The sequence below is a fragment of the Syngnathus leptorhynchus genome, chromosome 9, assembly GCF_054491065.1.
Source record: "Syngnathus leptorhynchus isolate UIUO chromosome 9, UIUO_Slep, whole genome shotgun sequence".
Taxonomy (NCBI): domain Eukaryota; kingdom Metazoa; phylum Chordata; class Actinopteri; order Syngnathiformes; family Syngnathidae; genus Syngnathus; species Syngnathus leptorhynchus.
The window spans coordinates 4,713,802-4,733,500 of NC_141203.1; the positions used below are offsets into that span (position 1 = coordinate 4,713,802).

A 19,699-nucleotide genomic window follows, 5' to 3' on the forward strand; every position below is an offset into this window, starting at 1 on the left:
TAAAATAAAAATAAAACTTGCTCGTGTGAAAGCACCTTTGAAAATAACCAGTCCAAAATCTGCCCAGTGAGAAAAAAGGCCTAAGATCACCAAAGGTGCACAAACAACTTCCAATTCCAAATCGAGGCGCTTGATCGTTCATCTTCACATTCAACAATGATTCCTTTGATTGCCGACCTGTTTTTCTTGACGTTCCATATTTAGCGAGGCCTCTCTGCACTGCCTCGTGTGCATCTCTGCTCTGGCTGAGTAAAGCACTTGTTCATTTGCACTGAAGGGTAACATGAAACAGGGCCGAGCCTCCTGATGGACAGGCAGATTTCACCTTCGCCAGTGAATGATAATGCATTATTAAATTTGCCTCTCTGCTCACTAGATACACTTAGCTGACCACAGCATATTTATCTCCCCATCCGACGCTCTCCGTCTTGGCAGGAGAGAGCATTCTGTCACTTTTGAGGCATTTCAAAGATTAAAAAGAACCTCTCTCTTTTCAACGTCCTTAAAAGCATCCCCCCCTCACCACCACCCACCTGAGTGAAATGTGATTAGCGAGGAGATGGTGTCACGCGATGGAACATTCATGAGCGGAGAACAAATATCCAAATGAACTCCCGCGTCCCCACTCTTGCACTATCAGCATTCCTGCTCACATGGTGCAAGAAGAAATTTGATTGATCCTCTATTGAATTATTTTTTTCTGCACACTTTCATTTCAACGCCACGCACTGACAAGTTGTTTGATCACAAAGCATTATTGTCTGCCAAGTCACATTTCAGGGGCTCTGATGGCTAATGATCTCGCCTCCTTCGACCGAAAAAAAAGTCAGGTAGTCAGCACCCCGTTTGAAGTTGCGAGCGCCAAGGACACTGAGAGGTACCAACACAACACGCAGCATTAAAGTCAGCGTAAATGAAGAGAAGGAGCTCAACACGTCAAACTTTTAATGATAGGCATAGCATCAATGTCAGAGTGTCGTAACATATTTTCTTTTTTTTTTTTGCTCAAACGCCTATAGGCATATATGAAAAGAATTGGGACTACATAGGCAAAAATAATCACACTACACATAATATACAATCAAACAAATTTTACAACAGGATCAAAAGTTCGAAATGGAATCAAATTAGATTATGCAAGTGTGTCTAAAATTATGGGTATACGGAATCCAAATTACATGAACAATTTAGTCTTTGACCAATCTAACATGCATGTTTTTGGCAAATGAGAAGATCTTTCCCGTGATTTGTTGATTTACAGTGCCATGTCTAATTTTCAACAACAAGTGACGCGTGATTGGTCGTTACCTGAGCACCTAGGTATGTGATGTCATTTGCAGTCGACAGTAAAAGGTAACATAAAAACAGGTGATTTTGCTACTTAATATTTTGCATACGCAATATTTATCAAAGCAGTGTTTTGACTGGTGGGGCTACGTTGAACATATTGTGAACAAACTTTTGGACTTGACGTCCACTTTAACTTCTCGAGGGAATTGCAACAAAGTGTTTTTAACAAGCTTTTTTTTTGTATTATTATTCTTTTTGCTATCCTTGCTCCCTGAGAGCACACAAGGTGAGTTTTACATATCTGAGCATCTGCTATTATGCAGATCGCAGCAGCACGTTCCCATCCCGACGCCCTTGGACAACAGCATTAAGCAATTATGAAGATTATGTACAATGTGGAAAAATTTGTGATTCAAAACAATACATATCTTGGCTGTGGCGACTGTTTCGGACAGATAAGGTTGACCCTGAATATGTATTTCTGTACTTTTGGAGACGTTCATGCAAGGGAGGGGGTCTTTTTTGTATAATTTAATATTTGCATGTAAACAGTAATTAAGGGATGCCGCCGACACGCTGAGGCCATGGCTTGCCAAGGTAAACAGCGAGCGGCCCTGCTCGTTCGCAGCGCTCCCGTCCTGTTTACAGACTCGCGAGTGGAGCTCCTCGTTGGCAGCGCTCGTAAAAAACGCAAGCAATGGGATGCCTGGAGCGCAGCGCGGCGGCCTCTCTTATCGTCTGGCGGTCTGCTCGATAGCCGACTTGAGGACATTGTGAGTCAAACCTCTAAATTTTCACTCAGCGATAATTACGCGGCTATACTCGAGCTTTTATATCCTTCCACCATGAAAGTAAATCATTCCTAATAAAGAGAGGAAGAATAGGGGGCGTGTGGTGGAAAAGTGCTTCAGGACTAATTTTCTTCACTCCCTCCCTTTCTGCTCTCTATTCTGTTTTTTTTCATGAAAGCCTTTTTTCCTCAGTATTCCAGTCACCTTGACTTTGCAGCTGCTGCCTTATAGAATGTGTTGCTTATCCTGTATAACCTCAGTCTGTCAATTAGGTGTTTGAAAATTAATCTCTTTAGCTGCAAATACCGTGCCAGCTTTTCTTGAGCGTCTGAAAATGAAGTGTTATTAATTCACACGAGCAAAGCCGGTGTTATGAATAATGTTATCAAAACAGATTTCCGCGCATTTAACACGTTACCACGATTAAAAGGGCCCCTTAAGTATTTTTATAACTGTGAAACGACTAATGGATTTGCATCCGTCTTTGCAAAGTGTTGTTCTAAGCCAGTCCTTTTCAAGTCTCCGCTTCTTCTTCTTCTGCTTCTTTTTGTTCATGTCTTCATCATCGTTGTTAAAAAGCAAGCCAAGTAGAGTACAAGTATGGATTAGTGCCAGCGGAGCTGCTCCCAGTGGACGACTAAACTAGGCAAAGACATGTTGAAGCTAAAACAGTTATTGCGAGGCTATATGTCCACTTTTAATACTAAGACTTGTTCCGCTAAAAAAAAGACAATTATGAGGGATTTGCCGCTCTTGTTCACAGTTTGATCAAAACATGGCAGTTAAGTTCACCACAATTTTTCATGGGTAGACCCTTGAAAGTCAAACAGGACTCCTGAGACGCATTTGTGTCCGTTGTAGTCAACGTTTGATTTCAGTATATAGTTTTTGACTCATTTGAGCTACCCTAAGTCCTGGTGTGCTCTGCAGTGGATCTCATGGCCTTTCTAATGATATCTTGTGTTTGGGTAAGTTCAAAGGAACTTTGCTCTTTTGCTGAAACAAAATAAAAACTGGAGGAAATCAGAAATGCCAAGGAAAGAAATAGATTGGTGGTCATTGTTTTACAAAGCGCAAATGTATGTTTGCAAAGATCTTGCTGTCATTAAACACAAAAGATGAATCCGTATGTTTTTTGTTGAAGGATGAGCAAAATCAGTTAAATCATTTTGAGTCTGAAATTAGAAGATTTGGACAAATTAGAAAATTTGGACAAATTAGAAAATTTGGAAACTCTTATTCTAAAACATTGTCTCTCGTTGATTACTTGATCATTAAAATTCATGGCGATCGATTTGATCGAATTTTTGTCTGCTAACCGAATAGCAGGGGAGTGCGGGGAGTGAATGATACTGAAAACTGAAAAGCAGGTGGATAGCTCTCACAGTTATAAAAGCAAAGTTATTGCGCAACACAGTTTCCTCCAAATAGGTAGTTGTTACCTCCTAACTCCAGAATACCACTAATACTACTTTGATGAAAAAAAACGGACAGTTATGGATTTTCTCTTTCATTTGTTCGTTTATTTGGTCTGAATGCTTAATTATTAGCAACGTGTAATTGCCGCTTATGTTGGTTGTATTCTGACGGCGCTATCGGGTACACACAGGACTCCCCAGTCACCTTCCACGTTAAGCCGCGTGAGGAGGCGCTCTAATGAATTCATAAATGGCAAACAAAAGGCAAAGTAAACAAAGAGTGAGGAATAAATGGCTGGATGATTAGTGGGTCACGCAGAGATTAGCGGCATATACAGTACAAATGATCCCCCTCGGAAATGAGAATGAGTCAGGCAAACTGGCCAATCAATTTTAATCTCTTGGATTCTTGTGTCAATAAACAGTCGGCCGCAATATAAATCACAGCTTCAATAAAGGCTGGAATGTTGTTGTTAGCGCGACCTCAGATGTTCCATTGTAATTCTTAGTTCCTTTTGTAGTGTTATCTTGCAAACAGTTACGGATCGCCGTTAAAACCTTTTCGCTAACTTCCCTTCACAAAAGGGCCACCTTTTATCGAAGGTGGCTTTAAGAGCTCGTCGGAAAAGGCGGGAACTAAAAGTCCCGCACGCTTTTATGCAGTCATCACAGTCGGCCGAGCCTGAAATCCTCGTAGGTTCGATAATGACACAGCCCCCTGCATTTATTACATGGCGGATAGGAGGGAGGCAAAATGCTGACTTTGAACAAATGAACACTCTGACCTTTATGCAATAAATATGACACGGGCCGCATAAAAAGACAAGATATCTTCCTCCCAGTTGGAAGTCGACGCAGATCCCTCGTTACCTTCCCTCTTCCGCTGTCTCGCACGTCTTTGCTGTTTAGTTCTGACTGAGCGAATGATGAAACACGCTTGTATCCTCCGCCTTTAAACGCACGCCACTAAAGTTCAATTTGTAGCTCATAATCTTCTCTTATTAGTAGCGCCACACCTCATATACACGGTGGAACACAAGGGTGGATCGTTGTCTGTGCGGCGGTGTTCATGCATGATTAGATTCTTTAAGTTGATTCTAATTGGGCCTTCTCCCGCCACTTAACGCAATAATGCGCTTTATGCATGCATGTAAATTAACAGCGTGAACGGTTGAGTACATCTCTTTGATGATGAGTCCATATCTACACCAATACTGTTATGAACACATTAAACGGCTTGGAGACATGATTTTGCAAAAGTTGGACATGCAGCACACTCTCGACAGTCACTAAAAAAAGTCCACTTAGTAAGTATGAGAAAAATGTACAAACCAACATTTAAGTATTTTGCTAGCAAAAACATACAAACAAACTCTAAGTTTTCCAAAATACTAGTGTGTGGTGATAAACGACTTAGGTGAGCTCCATTTTAGCATCTTTTGTAACTTGACACTAAAGGATTTATTATGTCCATCTGTTTCTCTGTCTTCATGCGGCTTTGAGAATATGATTCAATTTATTATTAAAGCAAAAGCAATGGAGTTGTCACTTTAACAATGTGGCGAGCCAGAGAGAGAGAGAGAGAGGGAGGGAGGGGAGGCAACAGTCGGAATGGGTTATTAATGGAAAGGCACGGCCATAGGGCAGTTGAGATTTAATGATATCCAACGAGAAAAATATGAGGGTGTCACTCTCCAAAAAGTCACGTTAAATGTCAACATTTTAAGGTGGGCCGCCGCTAATTTAATGCCTGTGCACAGTAATGTTTTGGAGAGCATTTAGGAAAACACGGCCCAGTGGCCAGCCTGATTATCCCGCTCACCTTCTCTCCTCCCGCTCTCTAAATGGCTTTGTGCACCAAGCGATTTCATCTTGAAGCGATGGGAGGAGGGGGAAAAAAAAAAAAAAAAACACCACGTTTTGATTTTCACGCTGCGATAAGAGAGTGAGTGCCAAATGTTACCTGTTAATCGAGCCCAATCCCGACCGGGGGCCCTTGACTTTGTCCCCCAGCAGGGATGAGGCAAACTCTCATTTTCCTCTCTCCGTGATGAAAAGGAAATTAGCTTCAATGTGATGAGACCACATTAGTTGTGTGTGTGTGTGTGTGTGTGTGTGTGTGTGTGTGTGTGTGTGTGTGTGTGTGTGTGTGTGTGTGTGTGTGTGTGTGTGTGTGTGTGTGTGTGTGTGTGTGTGTGTGTGTGTGTTTTTGTACGTGTGCACATATGTGTGTGTTTAATGACTGTGTGGTTGCTTTTTTGCATACATCTATCAGCATGTTTACTTTGTTCACTTTGCAAGTGAAGCAGAACTTTTTCAGCTCAGGGACCAGTCTGGGTTCTTTCCGGGCACCTATATGTACTAAAATATCATAGCCGATCAGTTCAGAGTGTCGTCTGCTTTTCGCTCAATGTCACCTGGGATAGGCTCCAGCAACCCGGTGTTGAAAATGGATGGACAGAAATTGTATCTGTAAGTTGTCAATAGTGAGTAGAGCGAAATACACAGACGAGCATGTTTACTTTGATTAATATTGTTGCTCATATCCATCCATTTAGACAGGCCATCCAGTTGAGTCTACTTAGCCTGAAAGACGCTTTCAAGTACAGACAGCAATTGCAAGATAAGCAAGTCTCGTGTTTTTTTTTTTAAGTGCTCAAATTGCACACAACTCCTCTTTCCTGCCTGCATCGCTTGCACTTGCAGCGGCAGACACATGATTCCCCTTGACAAGATTTTCCAAATCCATTGCTTTTAAGTGCAGGTGGAATCAGCGCCGCGTTAGCCTCTAATGGCTGTCCGAGAGGTCATAACTGGTCCATTTGAAGGAGGAGGTTCTGGGGCTAGGCAAATCCAATGTAATTGTGCAGTGAGGAGTCCGTGCTGACAAGCGGCTGCTTTTTTTTTTTTTTTAAGCATCTCCTGCTGGGAGGAGCGGCACTCGCAAGGACAAAAGCTTCACCTGTCAATATATCATTCTGACTGGCCCAGCCCAGTGTACCTTTGCCCTATCTCCCTCTCTTGCTCTTGTCACTATTTCAATCATTCTGTTCTTGTGCCGTCGCCATCTACGCATCCATCTCCTCTGTCTTTTTAACTATCCTCCTGCCTCTCCCACCCCCCCTCTCTTTCTTTGTCTGTCTTTCCTCCTCACCTCCCTCTCCCCGCTTCAGCAATGTCCTGAGGGAGTCGCTTTCAAACACAGGAACCAGAAACATATGGCACATTTTCAACTCCCAAGGTCAATTACAGCTATTTATCCCAAGATTGCAGCTAAATTTCCCAAGGTTTTTCTCCTCTGGCTTTGCCACAGATTGCAGTGTGTTTCTGTCACAATGAAAAAAAAAATTAGGCCACTTTAATGCATATTTTTGCTTGCTTACATAGCAAAAATTCACATGAAGCATATAATTTATTTATCTATTTTGTCCGTTATATTTATAGTCCAAAATTCCAAGTGCTACATGATACACAAATGTCATCACATGAACATGTTTTTTATTTTGAATTTTGAAAGGTGCAATAAATAGGCCTATGTGCTACTTTGAGATGTTTTTTTTTTACTTTTTAGATGATTAGTTTTTTATTTTTTATTTTATGCAACATTTTAGCTTTAATAACCTGTACGCATATCTTCACATATACTTTTCTTTATACAATAATAATAATAATAATAATAATTATTATTATTATTATTATTATTATTGTTGTTATTATTATTTGATAGGCTTCAATCACAGCAAAAAAATATTCTAGTTACGTGACCAACTAAATTAGATATGCGATGTATGTACAATAATTCTAGTCGCATTTTATATTATTTTACTTATTCTATTCACTGTCGAAGTACCTCTCACATCACAAATGCTACAACATATCATTCCATAAAAGCAACTTCAAATATTTTGTATTTATTTTTCTAATCATAAGTAATAGCATGTTATTTTGGGGGCTTTTCATATTGTTTTAATTTAAGGTCCAAGTTCCTGCTTTCCGCACAAATATAATCACATGTAAATTGGACACAATCCTATAGCCCTCCAAGTGATTCACTTTTATATATTTATTATATTTTTTTGGTATGTATTTATAGCCAAGTGAATGCCTGGCCTGGTGTTTTAGCAGCACAACAGTAGAGGAGTGAGAAAATTAACTGGATAGGTAATTCATCACTGCTTGCACGCTGTCAAGGACTCCCTCTGCAGCTATTCAAAGCAGGAAGATGGAGAAAGGAGGGAGTTATGGAGGCTGCGGTGGAGGTATTTAAATTATGGTGTTTCATTCACAATGCATTGTATTTACAGCGCCCCCGTTTTTATTTGTGGCTCCTATTATCCGGCGAAACAGTTGTGCGTGAAATGTTATTGGTGACAGGAACGGGGAGGAGGAGTGGGGGCGTCGGGGTGACCGGCCCGTTTTTGCAGGCGGTATTTCACAGCGTCGGGCCTGGACACCGACGCTGCCGTCACAGCTGCTGTTGGCAGCCTCGCCAGCCCTGCAGAAATATCACCTGGAAGCAGAGCACTCCGTTCCGACGGCTCGCCGTAATTAAGTTGAATACTGCGCTCGTGAAGCGATTGTGAGGAATAAACACGCCAGCTCATGCCAGGCTTTACATCCAAGAAGTGTGCTGAACGGAAGAAGATGTGAATCTGCCGGGTTATACGTTCAAATTCCATTAAGCCATTTCATGTTTTGATTTCATTACATTTTATTTGCTTTTTTTCCCCCCCTTCCTTCAACTCGTCTCATAGTGGAAATGTTATCTGACAAGAAGCGCTTGTACGCTCGTCGTAGTCTGTCGAGCAAAACGCGCTGTTTGCTTTTCCCACGGCGTGACAGGTTGTTTCCCCGTCGCAACAAAGCCATCAAATATTCTCTGTGATCCAATATTGTGTCGAGCTGAGGGTGCCGGCGGAAGCCTGACGCCCAAGTTTGTTAAAGCGATGATTTATGATTAATGCCAGCTCGAAATAAGGACGACAAAGTGCCACCGGTACGAATCAATTACAAAGCCCGCTCTCCCAGAGGTCTGCTAACGTCCCTCGTTGACATGGTGATTTTATCGGAGCTGGGCGACGACTATATCAACCTGAACGCCCGCCAACTTGCGGTGTTTTGATCTTTCATTAGGTGTTTTATGGAGATGAAACGGGGCTTTCATCCTACTTTTAAAGATGTTTATTTCACACATTGCACAAGGAGGAAATCATTACTTAAAAAGACAAAAAGTCCTCGCTTTTCCAGATGTGTCCACTTTTGGAAACCCAAACAATATCCAGGCTGGGTCCGCATAAATAGTGGCAAATGTGGACAGGCCCTCAGTTAATTTGACCTCAGCCATGCCTGTTTCCACTGGGAGTGTAAACAGAATTGCAGAATGTCACTCGCTCTTGAATTTTCTCAAACAGCCAATCAACAGCCAGCGTCAGACGGGGGAGGGACTTAACAGAATATACCGTCGTACTGTTGACGTTCACAAACGAGCGTAGAACAGTGATGCACTGTAGGCTACGAAAGTGTCAGGGCCCGTCTCCATGGAAACGAAGGCCTGATTTGAAGGCTAGATCGGAGGGCGGCAAGAATTTCGGCACCAGCATTTGGTGGAGGCATGTCAGAAGTTATGTCATGTGGGCGACAAATTCAGTGTTTGGATCCAGCCATTGTACAAATTACTACAATACCTAGTAAAGTCTAACTCTGCCATCATTGGTTGGCTTTATTGTCACTGTTTCAGGGCAGGCTTTTATGTTATGTACTGTAGTTGATCCTTCCGTCCTTTGGACACTGGCCTTCAACATTTTTGGAGAGTGTCTTTAGGGCAAATAATACAGAATAAGAATTTAAAACGTTCAAGAAAAACATCTGTATTTAAGATGGATTTAAAGAACAAAATGGGTAGTCTCAAGTTAAGCGTTTATGACTTGCATGGACGAAATCCATTTTTGCTTAAAAGGTCGCAACAGGCTCAAGCACTGATGTGTAAATGAAGCCTAAATTTGCTTCATGAACCAGTTGTATCTTTTTTGACTCCTCGAGTTGGCACACTCTTTTCAACGTTTGGCTGGAAGCACGCTGACTTACTAAACTGGTTCATGAAGCATATTTAAAGCTTCATTTTGCTATTGCTACATTAAAGTCATCAAAGCTGCATCAGCGCATGGAGTTCAAATTCCCAGCATTCAGAAATGAGCTGTTGGAGTCTTTTTTTGTTGTTGTTGTTGTACCCCAGCATGGGGCCGTACAATCAGCGTAATTTATATTGAATCTTTTAAATTTATATTTTTTCATTAGCTTGCTCCGTCAAAATATAAAATAAAATGTTCCTGGTTAGGGGCTGCTGGTCTACATGCTAATGCTATACTGTTTATGGGTGAGCATTCAGCAAAACCCAGAAAAACCCTGTCAGTTGTTTAATTGCGAGTCTGTTATGCAGTAAAAAATATAATTACTTTGAAAAGTATTCATGTTCTGGAGGACTGCCAAATGTGTTTTGATAACTAAAAGTACACCCTTAAAACTGCTGGGTTAAACATAAGAAGCAAGCTGACTGGTTGTTTTGTGCAAAATTGGATCGGTCCAAATTTGAACCCAAATTGGGTGGTTTTTAAACACTTTTAAGGGTGTGAGGGTGTATAACTTAAGCAAGACAAAGGAAATTTCTATTTAAAAATTGGAACTCCATTATTCCTACAAAGTCGCATTATGAACACAATTAATCCATTAGGCAAACACCCATTCTAATTAATCACACAGACACACACTCCATCTTCTCGAATAAAAGCAGAAAGGTTGTTTATTTCCTCCACGGACATTCACTGCCTTCTCCACAGGAAAGGTGGACTCAAAATCCAAATTACAAGTCCAAACTGTGAATCCTAACGCTCCTTTTTTTGGCGCCCGACATGTTTCCAGGGCATTTTGCAGATGCTCGAAATAATCTCCAATGCTTTTGCTCAATCTGCTCTGAGGATGGGCGAAATAAATACTTTAAACTAATTAATGTAGCACCAGCTGTTCCCGGCTCTTGGCTGGCATCGCTTGAATGTTGATGGGAGGGGGGGTTGGGGGGATTGGTAAGGGAGGGAGCGAGGTAGGGAGGGAGGGAAGGCAGCTTCTGCACTGTTCTTCCTCCACACAATCACAAACGAACACTGAAGTCCACATTCCAATCTAGAGTGGCCCTCAGCGAGCGTACATTTTCACCAAGACTGAACTACCTTGATTTGGATCTGTTCCAATTTTACAATCCTTGAACTCACTGAGACAGAATCAACAGCACCTCTGCTGGTTGCAGCAGAGTAATGCCATTTTGCTTGAAGACACAACAATTCTACGATTTCAAAGATAATATTGATAGCAATAATATATTAAATAAATACATTGGCAAAAAGTGATTTGAAAAATGAAATTACATACAAATGAGACATGAAAACATTGTATCTTCACTTTGAATAAATTAGCCTTTAAGCATGGACTTCCTTTAAAAATAAATGGAATCCCAAGAAGATACTATTAAAATGGTATCTAGATAAATGTTCTAAATTATTCTTTGGGTATCCAACGCATAAAATGAAAAATAATAATAATAATGGTAATAATAACAAATAAGTATCCTTACAAACAACAATAATAATACATTGTCAAACCTTCATTCATTAAGTTCATAATCAATTCTGCCTTGAAAATCTTCTTTCTCCATTTAAGGCAGACAAAAATAACATGGCTGATGTGTGCAATGTCTTTTCCGCCCCACCCTCTCCGTCCTCCTTACGAGGCTATACGGCAGATGGTTCGGTTATATCCTCGTGTTTCGCGATGAGACGAGGATGATGTCATTACCGGTTTGACAGACAGTCGTATGCGTGCCAGCACAAAAGAAACGCGAGCCTCACGGGGGTCAAGGCGGGCGAGCCTGTTTGTGATTTTGTTGTACACGTGACATTTCTTAAATGGGGGAAGCTGGGATTTATGTCCATCTTGATAGTGTTTAGCCCCCCACGCTGGAATGTTGAGGAAAAGCAATACAAAGGAATCTCACAGGGGCCACTGCAATGTGTTTATTAGACTCCAGGTGACGAGAGGAGAGGAGGAAACCTCTATTAGGACAGTGGAAGTTCGATGATCAAACAAAATCGGACCACCTCACGGGTTTTCCTCTTTATATGTTCTGCTGTAGTTGCTTTTTTACTAGTGAGACACAGATAATGGATGGGTGGATGAATACTTAATCAAGTTTAACTTTGTTTCCAGATGATAACCTGATGTGCACACCAACAGCGAGAGACAGCTACGAGCGGTTGTCATTGGCTGGACCGACTCTGCCCCCCGGCTTCCCCTCGCCTTTCCTCTTCCCGGACGGCCTGTCATCAATAGAGACCCTCCTCACCAACATACAGGTAGAATTTGTCATGCTGCCCATCCATCTATCCATCCATCCATCCATCCATCGCATCCATTTACAATAGCACTTATTCTAAGTAGAATCATGGGTAGGACTGAAAATGAAATGTACATTTTACATAATAACTAAATAAATGTAACGAAAATGAGGGAATTGGTATAAAAACATTACGATATTAATAAAATATAATGCACTTTATTCACTACCGTACGTTTTCAGGGACTGTCTGGTACAAGTACTATGTCTTGTCTGATACGGGGTACGAGTATTCTACTGAGCAAAATGTCTGCTACTCAGATATATTCCAGGTACTGTTGTAATACCATTTATTACAATAGTACTGTTTTTTTTTTTTTTTTGCTACCAGGTACTATTCTGGGATGAGGTGCTACCTCTGGTTCCATTTCAAATATATTTCTGGCACCATGTCCTATTTCTATTCTAGTCACCAGACAACAATTATGGTATCATATCTGGTACCAAGTACTTTTTTGAGCACTATTCTGGTACCAGGCATGATTCACGGTAATATACCAGGTAGTATTTCTAATATTGGGTGAGCTGTGGTTCCAAGTGTTGATATAAATGAATTCTATCAGTGACCAATCAGATATGTCTATTTTTTGCATTAACTCTTATTCCACGCCCTCGCCTCGGCCGGGCCTCCGCTTACCTCCAGCAGCTATTGGTTTCCGCTTGGATAAAACATTAGTCTGTTTTCCATATAATGACAAGTAAATACAGAAAAGGCCGCTGGGTATGTGTTATTATATATTGTATAATATGCATGTTTGCAGGGCCTGCTGAAGGTGGCCATCGACAACGCGCGGGCTCAAGAGAAGCAGGTTCAGCTGGAGAAGACAGAGCTCAAGATGGAGCTGTTCCGAGAACGGGAACTCCGTGAGACTCTGGAAAAGCAGCTGGCCATGGAGCAGAAGAACAGAGGTAAGCAAATATGTGTGTGCGTGCCTGAACCATTCCTACTCTTGTGGACATATGTAGAAATACACTTTAATATGCATTTGATTTATTACTTACATGGAGAAGTATTCCATTTATATTGTACAATACATTCAAGAACGTATTTAATGCCAGCGTGTGTGTGTGTCCCTTTAGCAATAATCCAGAAGCGTCTGAAGAAGGAGAAGAAGGCCAAGAGGAAACTGCAAGAAGCTCTGGAGTACGAATCCAAGAGGAGAGAGCAGGCGGAGCAGACTCTCAAACAGCCGTCGCCTGCCGACAGCATGCGCTCCCTCAACGGTCAGTAACTGAATAAAAAAGAAAAAAAAAGATTGCATTCTAAAAGAAGACATTTGCCGCAACTCATAATTACTCTAGCAAAGTTTTTTTCCCACTGGTTTGAAAAATAAAGGTTTGAAGGAGGCGTTTAATTGGATGACACACTTGGTGACTAATTGAAGAACAGCATGTCTTCGTTTGACTCTTTCAGGCTTTATCGTAAATGCTTTTGTAGCTGTTGTTTTAAGGTAGAGTGACTCCTAGCAACAGATTATTATAGCAAAAGTATGTCTCGCATTCGCCCGCAAGGCTCCGAGGCGCCGCTGCTTGTTCCGCGTGAGCGATGCGCCGGCACTGCTGACATTGCGGCGGCCGGACGCAGGCAGGATGTTTAACGGCGTTGATCTCTTTTCTGCCGCAGACGCTTTGACCCCTGAGATGGAGAGCGACCGCAGCAGCGGAAGAACAGATGCTGAAAGGACAATACAAGGTACAAGGGCTCAGATGAGACTATAAATCTCTTTCTTTTTCTTCTTCTTTTCCACTTTCACACACACACACATTTAGAGTGCCCGCCGTTGGGCCATCGCTGTTCACCATCTGGGCCACCATACTGGGTCAAGATCATTGCTTCCCTTAAGAGACAACGTAGGCTAATGCTTTTGGGGGGAAAACACAATAGCCCTCAATAGAACTGAACAAAGCACTTTTACATCCTGGTGTTACTTTAATGTTTTTCACCACAACGATGAACTAAAATGAGAATAACATTAGCGCAAAAGACTACCACTTCAATTCTTGACCTGGCACTCACTAGCATTGTGAGGTATGAATTTAAAATGCGGACAAAAATGAACCAAAAACAAGAAACTTCTCATTTCCGTTTGTTTGTATGTTAGTTAGCAGGTTAATCCTTCATTCGTGATGAATAACTAAGATCAGATGGAGAGAACTCTCCCGTTTTGTATTCTGTACTTGTTCCATTATGACTCAAATTGCACACAGAAGAGAAATCCCTGTAACAATTTGTCAATACGATAGCCAGGACACTTCTCCCTGGTTTGAGAAGAATGATCTTAAGACTTTAAATCCATCATTTGCATTCTGATGTGGGGTTAAGAGGTCCATCATGAATGAATCAACAAAAACAAAAACGTTGTGCACCATTTTTTTCCCTACATTAGCTAGCACAGCACTTACGCTTCAGGGGGAATGACATCAAGAGGTTTGGGATAGACACTACCAATTTCATTTTGCATTGGGGCGAATGAACATTTACATAATTTGTTTGTTAGCTTGTTTGTTTTTTGTTTGTCTGTTTGTTTGTTTCTTGGTTGGTTTATAAGTTACCAGGCTAGTTTCTGGTTCATAAAACTTTAGTATTTGAATAGTGTTGCGGTTGAAGGCAAACAATTCCGTTGTGCAGCACCAAACAACAAATATTCAAATTTGCACCTAATTCTCATTGATTCTTACTTCTTTGCTTGTGTGCTGCACCATTCAACAAACAAAACCACAGAGCTAAATCTTTACATCCTTCATGTTTTGTGCTAAAATGTCACTATCAGGATTTGTTCTCGCTGTAAATTTTGTAGTTTGGGCCTTATACCAGGAACAAATACGAATAGCGAGACACAAAACAAACACGTAACCCTTTCACCTCCACCAAGGGTAAAAGCATCTCCATGCAGACAAAAGCACCAAACGGCGCTTGTGTGTGTGTTAGCTTTCTTTGCAGAAGCAGACGCGTTTGTTTACCGCTCAGGAAATACTAATGAGTCATAAAACCACCAAAAGCGTCGGAATCTCCCCTTTGGTAGCAATAAAAGAGGCCAAATCAATCCATTTTATGAATAAGCCTTGTGCATTTTTAATGCTTTGTTTGTTTGTTTGCCTCCGGGGCCGAAAGGAGGGTCGGGCGTTTTTTTTTTTTTGGGGAAGGGCGCACACCGGTGATAACCTCAGTGGGCCGTCTGCTATCTGTGTTTACGCACACAAAGCACCGCGCTAAAACATCCTCAATTATCACGCCGAAGACAAGTCGCTTTAAGATGCCTCGGGGCGCGGGTGTGCACCTTTAATCGGAATTTGACGTGCAAATTGTTCGTCTCCGCAGAACAAAAAGTTTGATTTGTGAAAAGGGCAAACACATTGGAAAGAAACCACGACTCCTCTTTTAATTAAATGTCATTCATTCATTGTTTGATGTCAGGAGTTTACGCGTTAAATGCAAAGGTAACGCATACATCCAAAATTCATTATAGAACCTTATAGCAAATTTGCAAACTGTCTTAAGATGAAGTAAGTTCTCATTTCAAAGCATTTTTTCCATTAAAAAATATCATCAAATCTATTTGCTTCAACTGTGCAGGTACAGATAAGTGTTCAGATGGAATAATAAAACCAAGATAAATATAGATAAACTATTTAAAATGTTTCCTTTTTCATGTATAGTCATTAGGCATTATCCTTGCAGCCATTATGTTATTTAATTTATATTAAACAAATTATGTTTCTTGTTTTGTGCTGACCAACCAGATCACTTTCATCTTTTACATTAAACTTAAATTGATTAACTCTCCTCCCTAAAATACATAGCTGTCTCTCAGTCAAGATTTCTGTCATTTCAACGTCTTCCTTTCCACTTTTCTATTAGGCAGGGCATTATTTTGTGGCATTTCAAAATTACCATACAAACAGCAAATAGATCAAATTTTCAGTGAATAACAAAGTAAAAAAAAAAAAAACAACACTGCGAACAGGCAAGCACACCGTGTCTGTGACAGTAGTGAATTCACCAAACTTGGTCATGACTACTTGTAACATTACAATGAGAAAATACACATGCAAAAATAAAAAAAAGCACTTGCACTATAAAGTCAGGTTCCATTGCAAAAAAAAAAAAAACTAAATAAAACGCGTCATTTTTGTGCTTTGTGTTCAATTAGAACCATTTGTCTGCCACCCGTGTCTCCTGCGGTCTACTCTGCCAGCCTGGCTGTATAATTAACCTCCAATGGCAAACAAAAAAAAATGAGGTTGATAAATTACACAGAGAAGAAAATAAATAACTAAATAAAGAGGAAGGGGGAGAGCAACGTATCAGCAGAGTGAATGTGTTGGTATATTCTCCTAACTCAGGGATTCAAGGAGGTGGGAGCAGGGGGGTAATGAGTGCGTAATTTTTAGCAAACTAATTATTTCTATTTGTCTTTTGTCACACTTCTTTAATTCTGCAATATGAACACAGTCGGTGTTTAATAATTGCTTTTCGCTGTGTTTTGAATGGCTTCCAAGAGGGAGCAAGGCCCTTTTGGCAGGTGGGGCAGCGCCACCGTCATGAATATTTTTGCTGTTTGCTATCTCCAAAGTTATTTTTATGTTGGCGCTGTCATTGTTGTTGTTACGAGATTCAACATCAAAACAGTTCAACTGAAATAAAAAATTAAATGAATGAATCTCACTGAAGCAAACAATAGGGAGGGAAAAAACGGCTGTAATTAATGAATCCCTTAATTGTCTTCATAAAATATTTGCACGGGCATAATTTGCATAATTTACATGTATTAATTAATCTTTCAACGGATTTTTTTAATGCTGAGAGAGGCCGAAAAAAATCCCTTTGTTTTATTTAGCATCTAATGAAATATGTATTCTTTTTAATGAACTTTTTTTCAATCTCAATTTGAATGTAGAAATACTAAAGTATTAACGCGTTTTAATGAGGCTATTTTGTAACAACAAATTGTTATGTGATTTTTCATTATCTTCTTCAAATCACAACATTTTTCTGTTCCAAACTATGGTGAATCTAACTGAAACTCTTGCGAAATAACATATTGGTATACAGTGAAAATAAATTTTCTAATTTAAGGATTATTTGAAGCTCCAATATGACTTTGTTGTCATGTCCTCCATCAAGTCTAACATCCGACGTCGCTAAATGTCTTTGTAGGCGTTTTGTCTTCAGTATTGAATTATTTAGCCGCGCCTCCGTAGAGTCGGCCGTCACGTTGAAGGCATTAACAGAGCGCTACTCCGCCAGAGGAAAGGTAATAAACATCTGACATGCCTACTGACAGACGATTTTACCGCCGCAACATTTCCGAGATGAGCACGTTCTCGTAGGAAATGGACAAAGCGCGTTAGGTTAGCGCTGTCTGAAGGTAACTGTCGGATGTTTTCACTTTTGGAGGCAGAACTTCATCACCAAGCAGTCAAATTGCACGTGTCAATTTGTGTGCAGATCCTTGCACGCAACACAAAAAGGTTAATAAGACCGTATTCATATAAGGTTTATGTGCAATACCCTCTTGTCTGTTGCCAGTGAACACGCTACTAAATTTTTATATTGATGACAGTGGTACTTAGAGTGTTAAGAACTTAAGTGTAAAAAGTTTGAAAACTGCTACACTGGAGATTTGGAGACTGTTGAAATCTGTGACCCATCTCATCCTTCACCACCGGTGGCGTCTTTTGTGTTGCAGATGGAAGACTCTTCCTGAAAACCGCAGTGATGTACTAATAGCTAAGGAAAGTTGGTGGGAAAAGGGCAATTAAAAAAAAATGGAAACAAAGGATCGAAAAGATTCTCCAGAGTCCATTTCCTGAGTGATTTCATTTTGGGGACAACGTGGAGCTGCTGCTTGAAGGGAATTCTGGAGGAAGGTGTGTCTGAATGTAGAATAAGACCAAGTTTTTTTTTAAACCGGGGCTTTGAGCTAGATTCGACCGGGGAATAAAAGCAGCTTCGGGTCATAGATGTTGAGCACAGTCAAACGTTGGCACCAACTCATCCAACCGCTGTTTTTAATACCAGTGACATGAATTCGCCTGTTTTTATATTTCAAATTTGAATTTTGAGACAGGGAAGTCGGGAAAAATTGTGAAAAAAATATCCAGATGAAAATGTTTTTTCTTAGATGACTACAGAATACAATCAAGTTTCCTTTCTACCATTGTTGTACATACAATGCTAACAGTCATAGGACAACTGGAGCAGATTGATATGATATGTGTGTATATATAATGTCATGCAGTAGAACTAATAGGCAAATAATACCACCGTTTCTATCAACTTCTCTCTTTTGGGGGTTTGCTTTCTGTTGTATTCCTGAGCCATCAATCTTTCCAATAGCTGCCACTTTGTTGAGAAAGCATGCAGGCATGATGTAAATGTTTGTCCCGGAATTATGATATTTAATAATAAATCCTATATTGTGCTGAACAAACACGTAGGGTTTTCCTCACCACCACACAAAAAAAGTTTCAAATTGGAGACTTTTCCTCTTGTACGCTCGTACCGTAATCTTTGTAACAGAGGTGATATTTCTTGGAATTTTGCTGTACATTTTGGATGATTTTGAGTCCTCAAAATCTGCACCTTTTTTCCTTTCTCATTTTTAAAAAGAGAAATATGAAACTCAAGAACAGTCCGTCAATGTTTGTGCAGACCTTTTCCCCCATGACTTTCCTGGTATCCCAATGGATAAAAAAAGTGAACTTTTGTCCCTGAAAGACTTTTAAACATGTGTGTATATTCTTATAGAAATAACCCGATGTCACTTTTGAGCGTATGTGTTCCAATCAGACAAAGAAGCTACCCGTGTGTGTGTTTTATCACTGATAACTTATATAGCTTCTTGTTTCTCCCTCTCAAAATCATCTCTTCATTGTACTTCCAATAATGTTGACAATAAAACCATGTGAGCGTGAGAAAGGGGGTGCGCCCTCTCTTTTTTCTATGTATGTACGGGGTGGGGTGGGAAGGTTGTTTCAAAAAAAAAAAAAAAAAATACAGGTATGCTGTGCTGTAGAAAATAACTGAGCATATTGTTCTATGTATAGCAGTGAAAGAAAATGTATACAAATAATCCTTTATCCTTTCGGAGTGTTTCAGAGACGCGCACCTTTGACTTCCGTATGTGGTTTTTTTAGGCTAATTGGTGACCCACACGGTATGTCAATGAGGGTGTGACCAAGCTGACTGTAAATAAATTATTCCCTGTGTTCTTTCAAGTGTATGACGCTGATTGGCCAAAAGGCATCACCCACGTTTCATACGCTCATCATAGATACGGTTCTGTTTCATTAGAATTGGTAAAAGCTGCATCAAACTACAAGGTTCCTGATATACATCATTTCAAAGTTACTTTGCGCATAGGCTGAAGAAAATGTCGTTACGCAGCACCAGAAGTTACGCTCAGTGTTTTTCTATTCAAGTATTAATTGTAATGATGTCACTTCTGTGTCAGCATTGGCACAACGAGGCGGCTTTATTAATGGCATTTCATGCACAAGAATTCAATGTGCTTAACAAAATCAAAAATAATAGTAATATAATAACTATAATCTGTACTATAGTACTATATTTAGTAATATCTATGACTTAAGGGTTTAGCAACAGGTGGAATTTTCTTCTAGAACATCATAGCTATCAATTTCAACACATGGCCAAATCCGTATTGCGCAGGCTTTCAAAGGTCAAAGTTAAAAACAAGAAAAAAGGAAATTACAAAAAAAATCTGATGTGCAGGAAAAAATTGACATTTTTATAT

At 40.3% G+C, this 19,699-nt stretch overlaps 1 protein-coding gene across 3 annotated transcripts in view; it reads left to right on the top strand.

Annotated features, from left to right (window-relative positions):
* The window catches only part of dachd (dachshund d), a 112,112-nt gene extending 92,690 nt beyond the window's left edge, over positions 1-19,422 (top strand). For all 3 annotated transcript variants that reach the window (XM_085920060.1, XM_085920059.1, XM_085920061.1), the window contains exons 7-11: positions 11,753-11,898; positions 12,701-12,848; positions 13,020-13,163; positions 13,564-13,632; positions 17,630-19,422. In XM_085920060.1, the coding sequence (XP_085776186.1) occupies positions 11,753-11,898; positions 12,701-12,848; positions 13,020-13,163; positions 13,564-13,632; positions 17,630-17,667 (545 nt within the window). In that variant the 3' untranslated portion in view covers positions 17,668-19,422. The remainder of the gene's footprint in view (positions 1-11,752; positions 11,899-12,700; positions 12,849-13,019; positions 13,164-13,563; positions 13,633-17,629) is intronic.
* The last annotated feature ends 277 nt before the right edge of the window (positions 19,423-19,699 follow it).